The 21,081-nt window shown below is 34.6% G+C and overlaps 2 protein-coding genes and 1 long non-coding RNA gene across 4 annotated transcripts; 1 reads left to right on the top strand and 2 right to left on the bottom strand.

Moving 5' to 3' along the window:
• Positions 1 to 390: 390 nt before the first annotated feature.
• Positions 391 to 3,320, bottom strand: LOC122528975 (guanine nucleotide-binding protein subunit alpha homolog). The gene is made up of 5 exons (XM_043654665.1): positions 3,080 to 3,320; positions 2,116 to 2,376; positions 1,977 to 2,027; positions 1,645 to 1,862; positions 391 to 1,574 (listed from the first exon to the last, which is right to left on the bottom strand). Exons 1-5 carry the CDS (start codon positions 3,299 to 3,301, stop codon positions 1,217 to 1,219), a joined length of 1,110 nt encoding a protein of 369 aa, XP_043510600.1. The 5' UTR covers positions 3,302 to 3,320; the 3' UTR covers positions 391 to 1,216.
• Positions 3,321 to 4,691: 1,371 nt separating this feature from the next.
• On the top strand, positions 4,692 to 7,997 carry LOC122528973 (U4/U6 small nuclear ribonucleoprotein Prp31). The gene is made up of 8 exons (XM_043654663.1): positions 4,692 to 4,905; positions 4,972 to 5,169; positions 5,241 to 5,445; positions 5,527 to 5,696; positions 5,767 to 5,924; positions 6,007 to 6,297; positions 6,385 to 6,609; positions 6,690 to 7,997. Exons 1-8 carry the CDS (start codon positions 4,788 to 4,790, stop codon positions 6,792 to 6,794), a joined length of 1,470 nt encoding a protein of 489 aa, XP_043510598.1. The 5' UTR covers positions 4,692 to 4,787; the 3' UTR covers positions 6,795 to 7,997.
• A 1,485-nt stretch (positions 7,998 to 9,482) lies between these two features.
• Positions 9,483 to 14,432, bottom strand: LOC122528983. Of its 2 annotated transcripts, none has more exons than XR_006306719.1 (3): positions 14,259 to 14,432; positions 10,284 to 10,356; positions 9,483 to 10,177 (listed from the first exon to the last, which is right to left on the bottom strand). It is a non-coding gene; the product is annotated as an uncharacterized LOC122528983 (long non-coding RNA). The 2 variants fall into 2 exon arrangements; XR_006306718.1 differs by lacking the exon at positions 14,259 to 14,432 and adding an exon at positions 10,911 to 11,191.
• Positions 14,433 to 21,081: the final 6,649 nt, after the last annotated feature.

Here is a 21,081-nt window from a genome sequence, read left to right as displayed (position 1 = left end):
AAAAAAAAAAAAAGAAAAATGACAATCATAAGCCATATATTTATAAATCAATAAGCATAATCCGGAAAAATTGCTATTAAATAGAAAAACCAATTTTATTTCAACTTTTGTACATGAAAAGTAATAATACTGATCAACATTTTTTCTTAGGAAAAATAATGTCAAATTAAAGATCAACTATCAAAATCAAAAGTTAGCAAATTTAAAAATTATCGCGATTTATCTGATTAAATGTTTTACATTTTTTTATTTTGGAAAATACTGAAAATTTAAACTAAAAAGTAATGAATTATGTACTGAAATTATAGTTCAATTTTCTCAACTTCTCTATAGAACAAAACTTCAATTCCCAAAAAATATATACTCAAAAATATGAAAGTACAAAAAATTATGTTTCTACCTTGATATTTTAGAATTCTGCATATAATTTTTGCATTAAATCAAAAGAAAAAGAAAAGTACATTATAATATCAACAAATTTTGCACACAGCAATTTGAACACAAACTGGTTAGTTTCATTTGGTTTATATGGCATGGATCTAGTATTTGGTTTTCTTGTTACTTAATATTCAATGTTAACAGAGATATATTTTTAAAGATAGAGCAATTAATCTTAAATATAAAATAAGTTATGTTTGTGAGTACTGGTTGTCACCAGCATTTCTACTATATGCTTTAATATGAAAGAGAAGCACTGGATTAAATATCTGTACACAATAGAAAAATCTTAGCTAAATTATTAGCAAACTGATTCTTTTTTTTTTATACAAACATGTAAAACGTGGTTGTTATCGACAATGTATAGAATACAAGATTATGTACAATAAATTGTATATAATAGTCTTCTTACAACCCTCTAGTAATCAATATTCATCAAAAAGATGGAAATATATTATCAATGTATATGTATATATATATATAGTGTATAGAGCATTAAAAATTTTTAATACATGTTTTCATTAGGCAGTTTTTACTTCTCTTGTTGTATAAAACTATTATGAAAACGTTTACTTTTCCGTTATAAACGAAAATCACAAGATTTACATTATACATAATACAATATACATAATATATATTGTCTTACCAGAATATTCTTTCCTAATCGACATTTTAATACTTCTTTGACTATAATTTCACTTCACTATGTATCAAACACTAAATGTTAAATGTATACGCTTGGGTCGAAAGTTATTTCACTCTTTATGCACATTTATCATTATTGGAGCATTAACGACTCCAAATTTCTATGTAATATCGTATCCTTGACAGCATTAAATACAACTTTTATGTTTTCCGTATCTACGGCAGTAGTAAAATGGTGAAAAAGTGGTTTTCTTGGATCTCTTTTAACAGATATAAACATTTCAAGTATAAAATTCTGCACATCCTTCATGGAATGTGAATCTCCTGTGAATTGTGGAAAGTACCAACGGACATTCGTATCGGGCGATCTTACTTTTTTGTCTAACAAATCAGTTTTATTTAAAAATAGAATGATAGACACTCCGCCAAATATCATATTGTTGACTATTGTATCAAATATATTTCTAGATTCTTCCAACCGATTTGTTCTTCTGCAACATTAATAGACCATATTACTTAATGATTTGACTCTCTTAATACATGAACTTGAAATGAACGTACCTATCTTCTAACAACACCTGATCAAATTCAGATGATGAAACAAGAAAAAGTATCGAGGTAACACAATCAAAACACTGGTACCACTTCTGTCTCTGAGATCGTTGACCTCCAACGTCAACAAACAAAAATGGGATGTTATTAATTTGTATCACAAATTCTGAAATTCCCTTTGTAGCTTTCCTACAGTGCAAGATATCTTGATGCGTAGGTTCATAATCCTGCAAATTTTAATATTGAACAGATGAGCTAAACTGTTATATACGTATGAGAGAATAACAAAATAAATTTTACAAGTTACAGAAGAATCCATAATAAAATTAGGATAACATTACCACTCTTGCAATGCTGTCAAGATTATCCAAGAAATATTGAACTGAATCGCTCTATAAAGAAAAAGTATATTTTTAAAGTATATGTATAACGCAATATGAAATACATTGTAATTACTGTGAAAATTGAAGTGTGTCTTACTAATTGAAACTCTCTTCTTCTATCAAAGGCCTTTTTAATTGATGCGTCTTTCCATAAACTTTGTAAAGATGGTACATAACGAAGAAACAATCTAGCATCCAACACCATGGTATTTTCAAATTTCAATAATTGATAACCAATGTCATAATTCTTAGGGTTCTCCCATGGAATATTCAACTTGTCGCGAGCATCTACCAACACCTTCATTCCTTTAATTATATTTTGGTAAATAATATGTTGATACTCTTTAATTAACTCAGGCTGAAACAAATAATTATTACAAGATATTACAAAGGAATAATATACAATTGTTTCAGAAATACAAAATTCCATTGAAAGAAGCTCGCAGCTAAAAGCCTATCTTTCATCAAACCTAGCTCAATATCAATTTATTCAATGATTACGATTGCCATAAGTGGTAAAACAAACAAACTGATAGGAAATCTGTAAACTCGACTGTCTGTACCTAACGCCTACTTGTTGAACATCCTTTTTCAAAATTGCATTCACTTTCCAAATGCACATACACAACTTTAACACGAAATTTAATTCGAAAAATTGAAAATCAAAAGGATTGGCCGATCTGCAAACCGATACACTGATAACTATCGTGAAACGTAAACAAGCAAAACGACGAACGATATCGGAGATCTTTCTCGGTGGAAACGAACAAACAACACTCGTTTCCGCTTCGAATTTGCACGTTTTTCGGCTCGATGTGCCTCGGTCAACCACGCACAAAGCGTTTGAACGACAATTGACAGAGAAGACTATCTCGCTTCATTTACGAACGGAAACGTTCTAGAAAAAAAAAGGCAAAAACAAGAAAAGAAAAGAGGCAACGAGAGTACGTCAAGGCGTTGACGTATCGACGTTGACCGTCAGCTATACAGAAGCTGCTGCTGAAACGAAACGACGATCACGACGAGAAAGAAAGAAAGAGTAGACGGACAAATAGTCTCACCTCGAATTTAATCCCGTGGATAATTCGCATCTGTTTAAGGAATGTCGACTTTCCGCTCTCGCCTGCCCCGAGGAGCAGCAGCTTAACCTGTCGCCGGAGCGCTTGACGATCCTTCTCCAACATTCGATCGATCTCCTGGCTCTTGTAACGCTGCTCGATCTCCTCGGGGCTGAACTTGAACCGCAGGCAACAAGTACACGACCACGTTAAGGATCCCGCCATCTTGCTACCCTGCTACCCTCCTCTTCCTTCCTTCCGGCGTTTCTTCCGTGTCTGACTGCCCTTCCGAAGGAATATATCCTCGATCGTCCAAACACCGCACATACACACCGAGAGGGACACGGCAGACCCGTGTGTGCGCTGTACGCCGAGCCTGTGTTGCGCCGTACCGAGCAACGGGTAGCTGCCGGAGTTTTGTGTTCGTGTGACTGCCGAATTTTGTTGGCAACGCGTGTGCCAGCCGAACGTGGAGGAGAGCCACCCGTGAACAACCTGTTCGTAATTGCACACACGGGGATCGGCGCACGTCGCCACGCTCAGAACCGCATTTTTCACCTAGGCGTAGCCGGGGGAAACGCAACCACCGAGTGGTCCGACACACGCAACGTCGTCGACACACGCTCTATCGTGCGGGGGCTCCTCTATCGTGGCCGTGCTCGCCTCGCCACGGGAACTCCGCGCACGCACTATAACCTACCGTTAATCGGCGAGGCTCACGCCGCTGCTTGCCTGCCCACGATCGTCGTCTCCTCCGGTTCCTCGCGGATTGGACATGATTAAATAATCGTTCTAATTGCCGAGTAACAGAGCTAACTGGCGCATCGTTCTCATTGCGCCTCTCTCTCGACCTCTCGAGAGAGAGGAGAACCTCTGTTTCTCTCTTTGTTTCTTTCTCTTTCTCTCACTTCTTTTCGATGCCGAAGAGAAAAACCGAATTTGTTCGTTCTCGATTAACGATCCTGTGTACGCAATATGATTCACCACAACACCTGTGTATCTTTCTCTCTCTTTCTCTCGGTTCTATCTGTCGGTATCGAGACAAACGTGCAAATGACCAACTACCGCCCGAACTACATGACAACAATGCGGGGGAAGAAGTATGCGAAACAGCGAACGGGAAAACGTACTCCCCACCACGACATATTTGTTGTGAGATACTGCCGCGCATGCACACACGTACAACGCGCCACGCACACGATCTCCGGAACTAACCGAAAGCGCACCTCCCGGTCCGACCGCGTGATCGGTTTTGCGCGCTGTCATTCGTCGGCAGAACCTTCCTTCTTTCTTCTCTCTTTTTTTTTTTGTTATTTATCCTCGTTTGTCGATACCGCAACGCGACGCAGAGCCAAGATTCTCCTTGAGCATCGTGCATCAACGATTACACGGCTCTCCGTTGCGTGGTGGGGATGGAACTACTCATTGTTCAGTTCTTCGACTTAATTGTCGATTGACTGGCCACTTCGTCTTGTCTTGTCTTGCTCTGCATTACCTACTGTCGCTGCAAGCTACTTTCTTCATCACGTATGCGAGAAAGAAAGTTCCTGATTGGTGGATGGGATATAGCGCTGACCAATCACAGAAAGTTAAAAACACCGCGAATGGCGTTCATCGCTGCACGTAGATGGCGCAACGATAGGTGTATAAGCGTAGTTGTCAAAGAGGTTGAGAAAGTGTGAAGTTTAAATTAAACGTTTGCATAGGAAATATGTCGTTAGCTGATGAACTGTTGGCGGATCTCGAGGAGAATGACGACAACGATCATATGGCGGAGGAGCCAGAGCCGGATTTTATTCCGGCCTCTGTCTCGAAAACCATCGAAGAAGGTTAACTTTCTTTGTTTTTTTGTTAATCTGCTGAAAAATGTACTGACCTTTCATTTTTATTTGCAGAAATAAAAGTAGCTTCTGTAAGAGAGTTGGCGAAGCTTCGTGACTCGGAACAGTTGCAAAAAGTAATGTTGCAGATAGAAAAGTACAGTAAAATTCCTAGGAAGTCTGCAGATATTATCGGGCCCGTTGAGTCTGACCCAGAATATCAGCTTATTGTTGAGGCAAATAATATGGCTGTGGATATTGATGATGAAATAGGTATAATGTTATATTTTGGTTATATACAACATAGTATTTTGCATAGATACATTGTAATTTATATCTTTCAGCTACTATACATCGGTTTACCAGAGACAAATACTCTAAAAGATTTCCAGAATTAGAATCTTTAGTTGTTGGTCCATTGGAATATGTAATGACAGTCAGAGAATTAGGAAATGATTTAGACAGAGCAAAGAACAATGAAACTTTACAACAATTTCTCACTCAAGCAACGATTATGGTGGTTTCGGTTACTGCGTCTACAACACAAGGGTAATTTATTGTGCGATAAATTGTATGTAAAATTGAGTAACCAACTTGGACTTTTAAATTACAAAATTATTTTATTTACAGACAATTGTTAACGGAAGAAGAAAAAGAAGCCATTTGCGAGGCTTGTGATATGGCAGTGGAGTTGAATAATTGCAAATTAAAAATCTTTGAGTATGTTGAAAGTAGAATGGCATTCATTGCTCCAAATCTTTCTGTAATAGTGGGAGCATCTACAGCAGCAAAAATTATGGGTAAGAAAAAAATTTTTTTTTCAATATTTAAAAGTTTTTTAACCAACACTAACGCAAATTTCGTTTTTAGGTGTTGCTGGTGGATTGACGAAACTTTCCAAAATGCCAGCTTGCAACGTCCTAGTTTTGGGATCTCAAAAAACCACGTTGTCTGGATTTTCTCAAGTAACAACTTTACCTCATACTGGATTTATATATTACTCTGATATTGTACAAGAAACACCACCAGTGAGTTAATACGCACATAATAACACACGCACGTTAAGTATTTTTCGATATTTTTTTTATCGTTGTCAATTAATTTTTTCAGGATTTACGAAGGAAGGCAGCAAGGCTTGTCGCGGCGAAAAGTATGCTAGCTGCCCGAGTCGATGCATGCCATGAAAGTACAGATGGTCGTATCGGTCAAATGTTTCGCGAAGAAATTGAGAAGAAGCTCGATAAGCTTCAAGAACCACCTCCTGTAAAATTTGTGAAACCTTTGCCAAAGCCTATCGATCCGGGGCGAAAGAAACGCGGTGGTAAACGCGTCAGAAAAATGAAAGAACGCTATGCTATCACCGAATTTAGGAAACACGCGAACAGAATGAATTTTGCTGATGTAAGCTCCTTCGTTTCTTTTTCAATCTTTTTTTTTTTTTTTTTTTTTTGTAACATTTATACTGACGAAACTTCAATGATTTTACAGATCGAAAATGATGCCTACCAAGAAGATCTTGGTTATTCGCGTGGAACGATTGGCAAAGCAGGAACAGGTCGCATTCGATTGCCGCAAATTGACGAAAAAACAAAAGTACGGATATCAAAGACACTCCAAAAGAATTTGCAAAAGCAGCAACAATGGGGTGGCAGTACAACAGTTAAGAAACAAGTTTCCGGTACTGCATCAAGTGTTGCATTTACTCCGCTGCAGGTAAGCAATTGATGATGATTAAACGTATAGTAATTATGATTTTCAACATTAAATTCAACGTACATGTTTGCACTTTTCAGGGATTGGAAATTGTAAACCCGCAAGCCGCAGAAAAGAAAGTAAACGAAGCTAATGCTAAATATTTCTCGAACATAGCTGGATTTTTGAAAGTAAAAAAGACATAGAGGAAATTGTACATAATGTAAAATGTAATGTATCATTATTTATTATATATTTTATAAAAGTCTGACTGAAATTGATTTGTACAGATGTATCTTGTATTATTGTAAGGAAGATTTTGAAAAATTGTAACGCATTTATTTGTGTTTATATTTAATTAATATTAGATTTCGTCAAAGTAATAATTAAAAATCAAATATGTGTGGAAAAAATGTTACTTGCTTAATATTATACGTTCACTAAGTATTTAAGTATTGAGATACGTCGGCCGCAATAAGAGCGTAACTGGAAAGAAATATATGTATCGTCGTACACAGACAATTTGCAAATATAATAGATGACAGATGACCCGCCGGGTGAACTGATCGTAAAAATAAACAGTGCGAAAGACTTGCTAACTAGAGTGAAAAGGGACGTTGGCGTGTAGCGAACTTGGAGAAAAAAGGATGGATATACACATGTGAGAAGCGTGGTTGCGGCGGTGAGAGATAGAGAAGGATAGAAGGAACACCGGGTGGAACGAACGGCAAACCAGAACTGGGTGTCGTAAGGTAATCGTTGAATGCCTTGGGTACTCGTGTGTGTTCTCACTTCGTCTCTCATCTCCCTTCGACGATACGTATATTATGTGAAATTCCACGTTGCTCGTGTGTTTCACTCAGTACTACGCGGGATATGTGACTGTGCCTTGATTGTGATACGGGAATCGTAAGAGAACTGCTGTGACAAGGTGGAAATTCCTTGTCTTCTCGTTTGCGAATCCACCGGAGAAACCGGTGGCGAAAGAATAACTCCTGACAACCATGGCGAGTTTTAAAGACTTGGAGAATGATTGGTACTCGTTATGTCAGGATTGCACTGACTGCTGGACGCAATCTGGTGAGTCTTTACTTTCTTTTTAAATTTCCGAGGAATCATGGGGGCATGGAATATTTTAAAAATTAATTACAAAAATTTGATCTCTAAAAACGTGTTTGAAAACATTTTGATCTTTACTTCCTTGTAGAGAGTCTACAAGTTTTTACTGCGTAGATTCCTTACTTTTTCTTTTTTTTTTTATAAATCTACCATTGTTGGTTTCAAAAAATAATTACACTTTGACTTTGAAAGTATAAAAATAACGACAATTAATGACACGCTTTGTATATACATGTTGTTATATGTATCGTGTTATCATGTCAACATTAGACGATGAGAAATAGGACGTAGATAAGATCATTTCGTTGTATTTTCATATTAGAAATAATTTAAATTATAGTGTGAATTATCCAATTATTCGCTGAATTAAATTAAATGTTAAATTAAAGAAAACGCTCTCCTATCGATATAACGCTAATTCTTTCTCTCTGTAATTTATGTAGTGTAAGATCGTGTAAAAGCATTAATATAAATTGAATCATTAAATACGTATCTATAAATATTCGCGACTAGATTTTTTGTTGTATCAATTAATTGATTACACGGCGGTAACATACAGTTACGGAGATTACATTTACATCTACGTTACGTTTCTAGATCTTTGTCGATAAAATTGTGTTAACTTTTTTTTACTAATTAAAGATTAGTGCACAAAAATCGTTATACGTATTCAAAATCATATTTAAATCAGAAATTTAAATTTATATATAAATTGATATTTAAACATCGTACTTTCCTCTTTCGACGAACTTGTTATTATTATATAAATATTCCTTTTCTACGAAAGCCATCTCGGCAATGAGGAAATACACGTCTTTGATTGACATAAAAGAGAATTAATTTATAGCTCGTGTACTCGTGAAAGTTTTTTTTTTATAAACAATGTGTTATGTTTAGCGAGTATAGAATGTAGAATCGATTTTGCATCAAACATCGATTAATTAATATTCAAATGAATATTCTATCTAACTAAACGAGTTAACGTTTATAGTCATTGAAATTCAATTTTGCAATTACCATTATATTGTAATTGTTAAACATAAATTTTTTGATTCGCGTAGAATAATAATGAAATGATATCTTAAAGCTCGCTTGCGTGTAAATCTTCAATTAAGACAAGTAACGATGTCTAGGCGAATAATTTGATCTAAATGTTTCATTTCATTTATAGCTACTGCGGAGAAAAATCTTTAATCAATAGGAAGTGAACAGTTTAGATCTGTTTACGCCGCGTTTCGTAATGCATCGGTATGATCATCGAAAGGAATTTAACGGAACAGACCACGTATAAATAAACGGAATATTTAATTTCCAAAGTGGCGCTAGGCGTTCCGTTATTTATTTGAAACGATATTGATGCCTTTTCGATCGTGGCGTGATGTAATCCCGCTATTTAATTTCGATGAAGTAATGAAACTTGAACTACGCACAGCACGTAGATATTTTGTGTTTTAAGTTGTTGTCTAACGCGTAATTACGTAACGAGGCAACGTGTATTATGCGAATACTTTCTCGCATCAGCAATTCGCAGTCCTGTGCAACATTATACGAGAAAGCGATGAGATACCGCTTTTCGCGGTAAAGAGCAATGTTTCTTTTTGTCCTAAACAAATTTTTGATCAACGAAATCGTTTCGTCGAAAAGTGAAAGTTTGTGACCGAACGATTACTTGTTAAACTCTATCAATAATTTTGCATTCCTCCCTTCAAATTGTATTTCATACTTCTTTCTTTTAAATGATTCCGTAAATGTAATCATGATATTATCTAACATATTATCTAACGCTCTTTGATGTTCCTATTACATATTACGCAATGCTAATGGATCTCAAAAATTGTTCCCAATCGAGATTTAGTTTTAAGTTTTAAGACAAGATAATTGAAAAGTTTATGGGCTCTTTACGACCACTCAGCTAATTTTCGTATTTAAATAAAATCTCGGTATTGATCGGTTTAACGGCTGTTGAAAGGTAAACGCGCCGAGCAAAGATCATGCAGATTTGAGAATAATGAGAATCTAATTTCCAAGAAAACTTTGAGCGTGCAATTTCACTTGTTTCGTTTAATCTCATTCCGACAATCAAACAATCATCTTTATATAATGATTCGAATGGTGCATTTATCAGGCAACAGTCCGTGAAACGTTGCTATATGATAAAAAAAACTATTCGGGAAAATTAGTAAACGCACGAGTTGTTTGTTCATGTAACAAGGGAAATTTCGTATGTGCGCGCCATGTAAGCGCACGCGCGTATGCGCGCGCAGCTATTACCGACTGCGCGTTCTCCGATGGAATCTGGCCGATCGATGAATGAAATTTTATCGATCTACACATTTCTGTTCAGAGCGTTTGCAGCTGTTGAATACGCGTGCAATCTTGATCTCCTCTAATAGACTTTTACCTTAAAAAAAACACTATTCCTCGCTCAACTTCTTTAATTGTCTCAACGGGTTTCTCTTGCATTCTGATACTGTTCTCAGTATAAAAAAAATTCTAATTAGATTCTCCACAGGTTAATCTTTTGATATTTTTAGTTTTTTTTATAGGAATTTAATGATTGCATTGTGATGGCTTACCTGCGTGTCTTTTGAACTTCACTCTTAGAAGGTTAGGTTGACTCTTGGAAGGATTGTTCCAATCATTAGGTACCTAAGAATGTGAGAGATTTGTTTAATTTAAAAATTATGCAATCTTTTTGTTTATATGATAGTAATACTCAGTGAAAACGAATTTTGGGATTATTGATTACCAATCATGTGTAAATTGGTGATATTATAGGTTAAGATTATAGGTTTTTATTATAGGTTAAGACAAGAAAATGCACGATAGCGATAACACTGGAATTGTCAAAGGATATTTTGTACAAAGAATCGCTTCGCTTTGATATTTTTTTAAAATAAAAGACCATTAGGAACATGTTTGCAGTAAAGAAGATTTCTTACTTAGCAACATAGCTAAGAACTTGAAATTGGAATGGAATGTAAGAGGAAAAATTTAATTACTTCACATACATACGTATCTGTCAGATATTATATATTGCCATAGACATTACTCTTTTAATTTATTTTTAATTCGATTTTTGATAAACAAGACTTGCTGAATCGTCTCCAATTTTTAGAAACGAGGTATTAATCTATGGAAATGAATTTATGATAGTATCCATTCACAGCAAATGATTCGTCGTTAGATAATACAAGGCTGACCTTTTCCTTACTCTTCCCCTTCACAAAATAAATTTCTCTTTTTAAATCTTGGCGCGAAGTATCGTTCGTAAGAATTTTCACCGAGACAAGATTTGTGTTCTCGACAATCGAGAATCAATTACTTTCCACCTCGCGATAATCTACCGCCGCGTCTATGTCTTTTTCACTTCGGTCTTTGACTAATTGATATCTCGATCGCAAAGTTTCCCGCAGTCGTAGGTGTTCGACTGTAGGATCGAACGAAATCAATTATGCGGTTAGTGTTCCGTAATTATCGACTGGCGCAGACGATACCGCAACGACGATCACCACAATCGATATCTCGCGATCTCTGACAGTTACCCGACGCGAAGAAATTCATCAGTCTACTCTCGGTACCTGACATCTGAATGTATTTCGTGTATAACGCGCGAATAATAAGTGAATCGTTGAAGTTGTGTACTTGGTGAAAGAAATGTAGAGTGATTCTGTAAACTACTGATGTCGACATCGATCGATATAACTGCACACGGAACCGGTATGTGTTCTTGTTTTTTAAATATACCGTAATTTTTTCTCTAATACTTTTGGCAGTTTCTAACCTCACTTGAATCGTAACCGTTTTTCCCGATTCACGGAACGAATGAATCTTACTGGTGTTTAAAGAACATAATGTATAGTGTCACTCTTTCTCAAATATTTATTCCAGTTTGTATGCGAGTGGATTAATACGAGTTAATTAAGAATTCCCTCGATTTTCTCAATTCGTAAAAGGAAAATGGCGGGAACGCCATTTTAATTGAGGAAGCCAAAAGAGAAATGAAAGACGGAAGGAAAATTAGACGAAATTATTCGGTAATTTCAGAAACAATTGAAATTGTTCCAATTCTTAAGCTTATTATATTATACTTTCGGTTTTCTTTTTCTCTTTCTCTCTCTCTCATAATTTCTCTTTTCTACTCATATCTTCGTAAACGATAGGCGGTAACGTCTCGCATCCGCGGCTTGTTATGCAGAATTTCAAATGTCTTCCGCGTTCACGGCTCGATTAATGGACACCGGAAAGCCAGCGGGTGTAATATTATTGCCAGCGTCCTTTCTACTCTATTTCACTTGGACTGGTGAATTATTAATTATCATCAGTTCGGAAATGCGATCAGAATTTCGCGCGAGGATAAAGATCATCGCGAGTTATGTAAATTTCGGAGAGTAGGCCACGCGAAACATTCTTCTTTTTTCTTTTCTTTTTTTTTTTTTTAAATTAACCGTAGTACGCATAGTTAATCATCCGGTAATTCGTAATATTATATTCCTCGGGTTATCTTGGCCACGCTCTAGCGAATACCGTTAACGCGTAAACTTTCGTGCCACGAGGGGTCACGATTCCTTATCAATTCGACAAGCAGTTTCTACGCATGCACTGTGAATTATGAACATCCTTTCTGAACGTGGTTATTTCACTTGGCGATCAATCTACTATTTATGAGAAAAAGATAGGCCCGCGTACGCGAGTGTGATGACCGCTGTTATTTTTTGAATTTGAACCTTGTATTGTACTCTTCGTAGAGTTCAGACGAGAATTTCTTTCTATAGTTTTTTTCTATAGTTTTAGTATTTAAAAAAAAAAAAAAAAAAAAAAAAAAGAGAATTTAATTGAAAAGAAATCGCTTGACCTCCAATAAGTCGAATGAAAGGTTAACCACTTACGCTGGCAGTGATTGCGGACCATAACGAGTGACCAAACCGTCGCTCTCATTTCGAACTCGTCGGTGTGATATCGCTGGATAGAAATGATTGAAAAGTAATAAATTTATTATTTGTTTTGCCTGTTTTGTCTTTACTTAAATATGCTTAAAACTCAAAAAATATTACAATTTTGGAACAAAAAATTCTCGACGTACGTGGCAAGAGATTAATGATCTCGTGGATGAAATTTCGAATTTTCGTAAATTTTTCTTTCACTTGGAGAATGCATGTATATTGCACAATTAAATGTAAAAAGGTGAAGAGTTACGAGATAAATTTCTAGCAACCGTTGTAATTAACATCAGCGAATCCTGGAACAAATGATCTTCTCTAAACATTCGTCGTTTTGACGCATAACGCGCACGCATTGACCAGAAACGACACGTGCGCGTTATGCATTCTCATGAATAGTTTACGACGTATCCCGGGAATAATATTGTCCTTTCTCCGAGAATTGATTTACCTTGATTTTGTCGCGGCGTGATCTCCATTCGCACAACCTTTCTAAATGAAACAATGCCTTTCGAAAGCCGAGGATCGGCCCCGGTTGAAACAATGTCCTACAAGCCGTAAATGCTGTTATTCAAATTGATTAGAAAGTATCAATCGGATGGACATTTCGCATGAAACCGCGACGTGACACTCTCTCACGTTACTATTCCCAGCGACGCACTGACGATAACTCGATCCGTCGAGCCGATCCTTCCCGTTTTTACTGCCAATTACAAATTGTAAAAGCTGTCAATTACGGGCTGCACGTGCTATGATAAGGAATTGGCGGGTCATGGCTACCTGTGGATTCGATCGCGCGGACATTGCATCTTGGAAAAGTAGAACGTCTGGAATTGTTTCTAGTGAAGGGATTACTGGGCTCGGAAAAGTATAACTCCATCGTTCAGTCCGACGAAGAAAAGATTTAGAAATATCTAGGTTAAAGGCATTTGGATGATGAAGCGATTAAAATTCGCGAATTTTTTTCGCAGGCGATTGCTAAATGAAAAGTCCCAAGTTTTCAAAGAGATACATATGTATTTCAGCTTTATATTATTACGACAGATTCTTCTTCTTCTTCTTCTATTTTTTCTTTAATGTCGCATCGACAGCGAGGTCATTAGCGACGACGGTGCCATTAGATATGAGTGCAGTAGTTTATGTTTTTGAGGTATTTTAGTACTCTTTGTATGTCAGGTTTATATTTGCGTTGATTCCGTATTTCTGTGGTGTGGCATTCGTGCAGTATGTGGGTTATTGTTAGTGGATGGTTATTGCAATGAGTGCAGGTGGGTGGTGAAGTATTTTTGATTTTGTGTCAGTTTGGTATGACCGGCTCTTAGGCGTGAGACAATTAATTCCTTCTTTCCTGTTGGTAAGGTTTGGTGTTTGCTGGTGAAAGTCTTGGATACTTTGACAGATTATTATTATTTACGATGCAACTTCGAAATCTCTGAGAAAAAGAAAAAGAAATTGGAATTTTTCATTTTGTTCGATATACCATTCGCACTGATTTCAGACTTCCGAGCGTACCGCGTTTATCGCGATCGAGGTAAATATCCAGTATCTTCCGTTTCAAAGAGATTTAGAACATTTAATTCAATCGCCTCTGGGCGTACACGTGTGACTTACATTGGCGTATCCGATCGCAACTCGATATCCCGCAATTTGATCGACGTACCACTCCGATATGTTTGTTCAATTACGCATTTAGTGCCGAGAGTCGCTCTCTCCTTTGACTCTGCGATCCTTGGATCGATATACATATACATACATATATATATATATATATATATATACACACGGTCCGTGTACGATCGATCCGAGCACACCGCACCAATAACCAGCGTGTACGACGTTCGTGATTTCCTTGAGGCTGTCATTAATTGGAAAAGAAATTAGCGGTCGTGAGCCACGTAGTATTCTCTTTTTCCATTTGGCGAGCCTAGTGGTGCGCAAAGTCGACAAGCAGCTACCGGTTACGTCGGTAACGAGCGATCGAAAGATAGGCGCCGGATTTTTTCCATTTTTTAATTGGCGGTTTACGGTCGCCATAATGATAATGAATTATCAGCGATTCGATTTTTTTTTTTCTTTTTTTCTTTAGAAAAGCAACGCGTGCCAACGAGTCGAGATACTATACGAATTTTGCGAACGAAATTATCTCTCCGCGTTACGTCGAGATCGTTCGTGTCGTTGCCACATCGAGTCAAGTTTAATTTCGTGTTCAAAATTTATGTGAAACACGCGCAATCAAGCAGAATTAATTTTAATTACATGTTCTATACTAATCTCCGTTGGCTCGCCGCCGGGATTAATGACGGCAGTGCAACTTGCACTTTCCACTTGAATTTCATAACGTTCGTGGAACTTCTCTCTCGTCGCGTTTCAACCTTCGATGGCTCGTCGCGGTGAATGTCCAAGCGTTTGCTAAAAATCCCACTAGATTTTAATCCATCGATAAATCTCTATTTTCAAAGATTTATAAAATTATAATTATAATTATAAAATTGTAATATTATTATTGCAAATTATATTTTATATATTATTATTATAAATTATAATTATTATAATACTCTCGTATTTGTAACAATTATCACATTCACGAAACTTAGGTCCTGAATTGATCGAATTGAATATATTTTTTAGACACATTTTACTAATTCTAAAATAATAGTCGTTGGTAGAAAAAAAGAAAATAGAGAATTTTATTGAAAATGCATTCAAATTTGGTTGATATAACTCATTAAAAATTTATGAGTATATTTATACAGGTAACTTTACAGTTATTAATGAGTTGTTAAAATTTGCAAATTTATTAGTATTATTATTCACCGACGTACTTGCTCGAAAAAAACTAGATACAAAAATTCGTACGTACCCAAATATTTCCATTAGAAATTGCCATTTAGAGAAGCAATTAGACGCGAGTTATGAAATGTAAACGAGAAATAAAATTGTCACGTGGGAATTCGTTTCTTATCCGACAATTCGATGTATTTCTTTGGAGCATCGAACGATTTTATTAAGCACCGTGGCAGAGAAAAAAATAATCGACACAACTGGGGAGAGTAGCAAAAACAGATTGCTTCTTCTTCCGTTTCTACGAGCGGCAAATTGCCTCGATTTCACGCTGCAACCGATTCCATCTATCATCCGATATTTATTAAACTTTTACCCACAAGGTCACGTACAAACTCATTTCGACTCGACCTTTCGCGCCTCTCAACATCCACTTCATCACTTTTTCTTCTTTTTTTTTTTTTTCCTTCAACTTTCTCGGACTTTAAATTTACAAAAGTGTCCGCCACGTTAGGAGACTTTCATCGAGCGTCAATTTACACGCGGGTATCCGCGTTTGTTCTGCGTTGGAATTGGACATCTCGAATTAATCTCTTATTGCGCTGAAATAACGTGCCACGCAGAGAATTTTTTTTGTCCCAAAATTATAATATATTCTCTCAGTTTTAAGTATATTTAGGTAAAACAAAATAGGCAAAACAAGTAATAAATTTATTACTTCTGAATAATTTCTATCCAGCGATATTGTATCATGAGTTCAAAAAGAAAGCGACGAATTATCGTATACGGTTCGGTCACTCGTTATGGTCCGCAATCAGTTGTCAGCGCAAGTGATTAACCTCTTGCGCTGGAATGACGTGCCACGCACGTCGAGAATTTTTTGTTCCAATAATTGCAATATTCTCTTAGTTTTAAGTATATTTAAGTAAAACAAAATAGCCAAAACAAGTAATAAATTTATTGCTTTTCAGTAATTTCTATCCAGCGATATTGTATCGACGAGTTCAAAAAGAAAACGACGAATTATCGTATACGGTTCGGTCACTCGTTACGGTTCGCAATCAGGATTTAAACGATCTCTGCTTTCGTATTATGTTCATTGTTAAATAAATTCTGAATAAATGTCAACGACGTTGCAATTATTAGTAATTACAAGTATCTTGTGACAAAACTTTTGTCAATTTTCTCTGCCTCTTTTGGCAGAAAAGCATTCGAAAAAATAAGGATTAATAAGCAAGAATTTATGTCTCCCTATTAGTCAAGGGATTAGAAACTCGGGTGTTTTCTCTCATTGAACAAATCACCACCTCCTTCTTTTCTCTCCTTCTCAAACTTGTACGTAATATTCTGTTAGGATCATCTTGTAAGTTACCTTCAACTGTGGTTATGTTTTGCAGTCCTTTCGAGCGCAGGAATGTATTAGTGGTAATATTGTTTTTTTCAAATAAACATTGCCATTTATTAACAGTAACATAATTTACATTCTAGTTAAATATATTGACATTTCGTGTGCTTGTTGTTAAATTATATCGTAGATTAAAAACTGTATCAACTCCTAAATAAAATAAAATTTTAGATACAGTATCGAAGAAACAACATTACTTATGGGTACCCCTGATAAATACAATTTACGTATGCTATGATTATGCATAACATTGGAAATGTACCTGAAGTAAGAAAGTAGCTCAAAGAAATTGATTTTCTTTTGCTAATGATGCGACTCTTGTTACTAATAGCCTGGTTTCTAGAAATTCGCTATTGGAAAACGTGTGTTTTGCTTCAGCAATGCAACATATTAGCGTGTTCAGCAAAACATCGAGAAAACCAAGAAAAGTGCTACACGATCTGCGAAATTAAATTGCATTTTTTAATACGTGTTATATTTATATTTTAATATATAGTATATAATATAATATTTTGTATTTTGATATATATTATATAATATAATATTTCATATTTTGATATATATTATATTATTAATAATATTATATATTAATATTATATATCATATATATGTTATATTAATTATAATTATAATATTATATTATTATAATATTAATTACTATTATCATATTATTAATAATATGATATATTAATATTATATATCATATATATATTATTAATACAGTTATATAATATAATATTTCATATTTTGATATACATTATATTAATAATATATGATATATTAATATTGTATATCATATATATGTATTATCATATTATTAACAATATAATATATATGATATATAATATTAATTACTATTACTATCATATTATTATATAACATTATAATATTATATAATCATTATTAATATTGTATATCATATATATATGTATTATTAATACAGTTATAATAGTAGTTTATGTATTTTTAATCGTGTTTCGTAATTGGCTGCGTATACATACACGAAGCATGAAGTTTATACAACGTATTGCAATTCTTTTAGAATTATCTTATACACCGTAAGCACTATTGTCACACAGTCAGTCCAAACATATAATCGTTTGATATCTTTTGTTGGACAAATCCATACGTTTACGAATTGAGTAAAACTAATCGATCCGGTTTGTAGAAAATTTATTTATTTTAGCCTCGAGCGATTTTATTTTACGAGGAACCATACGTGTGTATCTGTTCGAGTTCTCTAAAAATCCTGGATGTACTGGAAAAAGATCCTTAGATACGTTTGAAATTTCAAATGAAGAAGAGATTGTACCTATAAATATAAATATCTCTGATACGTGAAAATTTATGTAAATTTCTTGATTTTCTAGATGATGTTATTCTCGATCGTAGTTGTAAATATTTTCAAGCACTCGTTACACCATGCTTTCGCTTCATTTCCAAGTTAGCATGATTATACGCGAAGGATATAATGAACATGTATGTACGAGCGAGGAAATTACGTATGATAATTCGTATGATCTTACGTGTCACCTACTTTCACGCTGCATTCCTATTGATCACTGTTGTATTCGCTTGGAGCAGTCCCCTGTCCTGCTTGGCGAAAAGGAATCCAATTCCAAAGAACGTCGACGTCCGTTCTTTTCTCTCTTTTTCTCAATATTTCACTTTGGCTTTTTAAATTGAAATATTAACTTTGCACTAGAAATTCCCCGAATTCGTTGTAAAAATAATTAGTAGTAGTAATTGTAAAAATCCTCAGTCCCCTAAAAATAATTAATAATTAACGATAGGTGAAGATAATTTTACTTACTCGTCTGTAAATCAAAATTGCAATAAATAGTTACTTACTGTGAGGCATAAATTCGTGAAAATTTAGAGAGATCTAGTGGGATATTTACAGGTGTCTAAATATATCTACGTAAAGTGTCTGTGATTAATAAACGTAATATTGCACGCTTGCAATTAGTATTTTCGCAACCGGGGAATCTTATCTTCGGTCTGGCCGCGTTGGTTATTTAATACGAGACATTTAACGCTGTTAGCGATACTTTGGTCAGTTTATAATGCGGCGAGATGGAGATCTGTACGAGTAGAGAAAGCAACATTTTCTCAATTTCCCCAATGATAAAACTTTTCTGGTAGTTACAAATTACTGGTGTTCATGTGCGATTAATGCCTACATCCGTCTAAAATAAATTTGTCGAGACTGACTAACTTGCTATAAACAACCAGATAATGCTCTCTGGGAATGATTCTTGCAGCAGTGAATGTACTAAAAGTGACTCTAATGCCTGTCGATGACCTTCATTTATTCTATATATATAGAAAGTTAAAGTTTCTCCCCACCTATTTTTGTTAGATAAAATATTTATATAATATAATAATAAATATAATATAAAAATAAAATATAAAACGTCGAAGAACACGAGGAAAAACTAATTTTATTAATTTTAAATTAAATTTAAATGATTTCTTCGTTATGTTTTAGAAATTATTCCTTTCAAATGTTGACCGCCAGAGTAAGAAAATAATATATAATAAAATGATTACGGATTTTATATTTTGCACTTGACAAAGCTGCCTATATATATATATTTCTAAAATATAACAAAGAAATCATTTGAATTTAACTTAAAATTAATAAAATTAGTTTTTCCTCGTGTTCTTCGACGTTTTATATTCTATTTTTATATTATATATATATATATATTTTTTATATTTTATTTTATATATAGTTTTATATTTTATTTTTATATATATGTATTATATATTATATTTATTATTATATTATATTTTATATTTATTATATTTATATTTATATTTATTATTTTTTATATTTTATATTTTATTTAACAAAAATAGCTGGGGAGAAACTTTTGGCCCACCCTGTATATATTATAGGTAGTTACGTACTTGCAAACGTTTGGTATCTCGCGTTGCATCGTCGCAAAACACTCTGACGTATGTCGCCCGCCAAGCAATTGCTGAATATCAGTTCATTGGCCCATCGATCTCTGTGAAACTTATTCTACTTAGCCCCCCTGTGAGTCTGTGACAGCATAGTTTATACTACTTGCCCTATAAAAGTACGAGTATCCTGTTTGTATGTATCCCTGTTTCTGTAATTTCACGAAGAAAAATTGTTTCGCAAAGGGACTTTATTCATTTTATTTATCTCGCGATAAAAATTTAAACGATGCCAGCCAAGAAATAAAAGTAAAATACCATTGAAAGGAATAAGTATATCTGTACAGTTTGGTAAATATTTGAGATACTCTTGTCAAGGGACTCGTCTCAATTAAGAATTTATTTTTACGATTGAGTGATAATTTCATTGTTTATTGTTTGTTAATAAAAGTTACATCAGGTATGCTTAGGTATTTTAAGCATCTAGGAAGGAGATTTTTAGACGATCCAAAGGCATATTTTTCACCATCTAGCAATTATGCTAGCCCTACATATTTCTCCGAATGGTAGCTACTTTAGGCGCGAGAGCAACGTCAATTCAAATGGTTGAAAATCAGTCGAAAAATCTGAAAAATTGAATATGCTGTTCCACGCATTAAAAAGTAACGAGAAACAACGAATATGTTACTCTGTGCATTTTTGCGACGAGCATGCAATAACACGACGACACAAAATACATGGGCAAAGATCGAATATTTTATTCTACTTTTAACATGACACGTGTGTTTATGAATAATTCGCCTGAAGATAAATTTGTGTCTAGGTTCGAAATACCTTCCGCTATTTTCAGAAGGCCGATACATAATACAACTACGGCAATAATCAATGATATTTTTCTGTTATCCGTTATATACGAGGAACGTCTCGAACGAATGATTTATGTATATCGAGGGACACTTTGCAATCAATATATTGACCGAGGCTCAATTATTAACACCGTAACGACCGGCTAATTTTAGAAGGGTTGCCGGCAAGAATTTTCTATCGAGTATTCGTAGAACGTGATTCTTCATCTGGGAAATCTCTAAAGTTTTCTAAAATTTTAATCTGCAAGGAGTGAATGTAAAACGAATAATAAACTCTTCAATTAACAACATTTAGTTTCTAAATATATATTTGTTTTTTTATTTTACAAAAAAAAGTAATATATATATATTTTTCATCTTATATATATTATATATATAGATTATTTACTTTCGAGATAATTAAAATTATTAAAATATTATAAATATTATTTATAATATTTTAATAATTTAGATGTAATAATTATTATATTAT

The sequence above is a fragment of the Frieseomelitta varia genome, unplaced genomic scaffold (assembly GCF_011392965.1).
Source record: "Frieseomelitta varia isolate USP_RPSP 00005682 unplaced genomic scaffold, Fvar_1.2 scaffold_274, whole genome shotgun sequence".
Taxonomy (NCBI): Eukaryota; Metazoa; Arthropoda; class Insecta; order Hymenoptera; family Apidae; genus Frieseomelitta; species Frieseomelitta varia.
The sequence above is the reverse complement of the archived record's forward strand: the minus strand, read 5'-3'. Positions and strand labels throughout refer to the sequence as shown.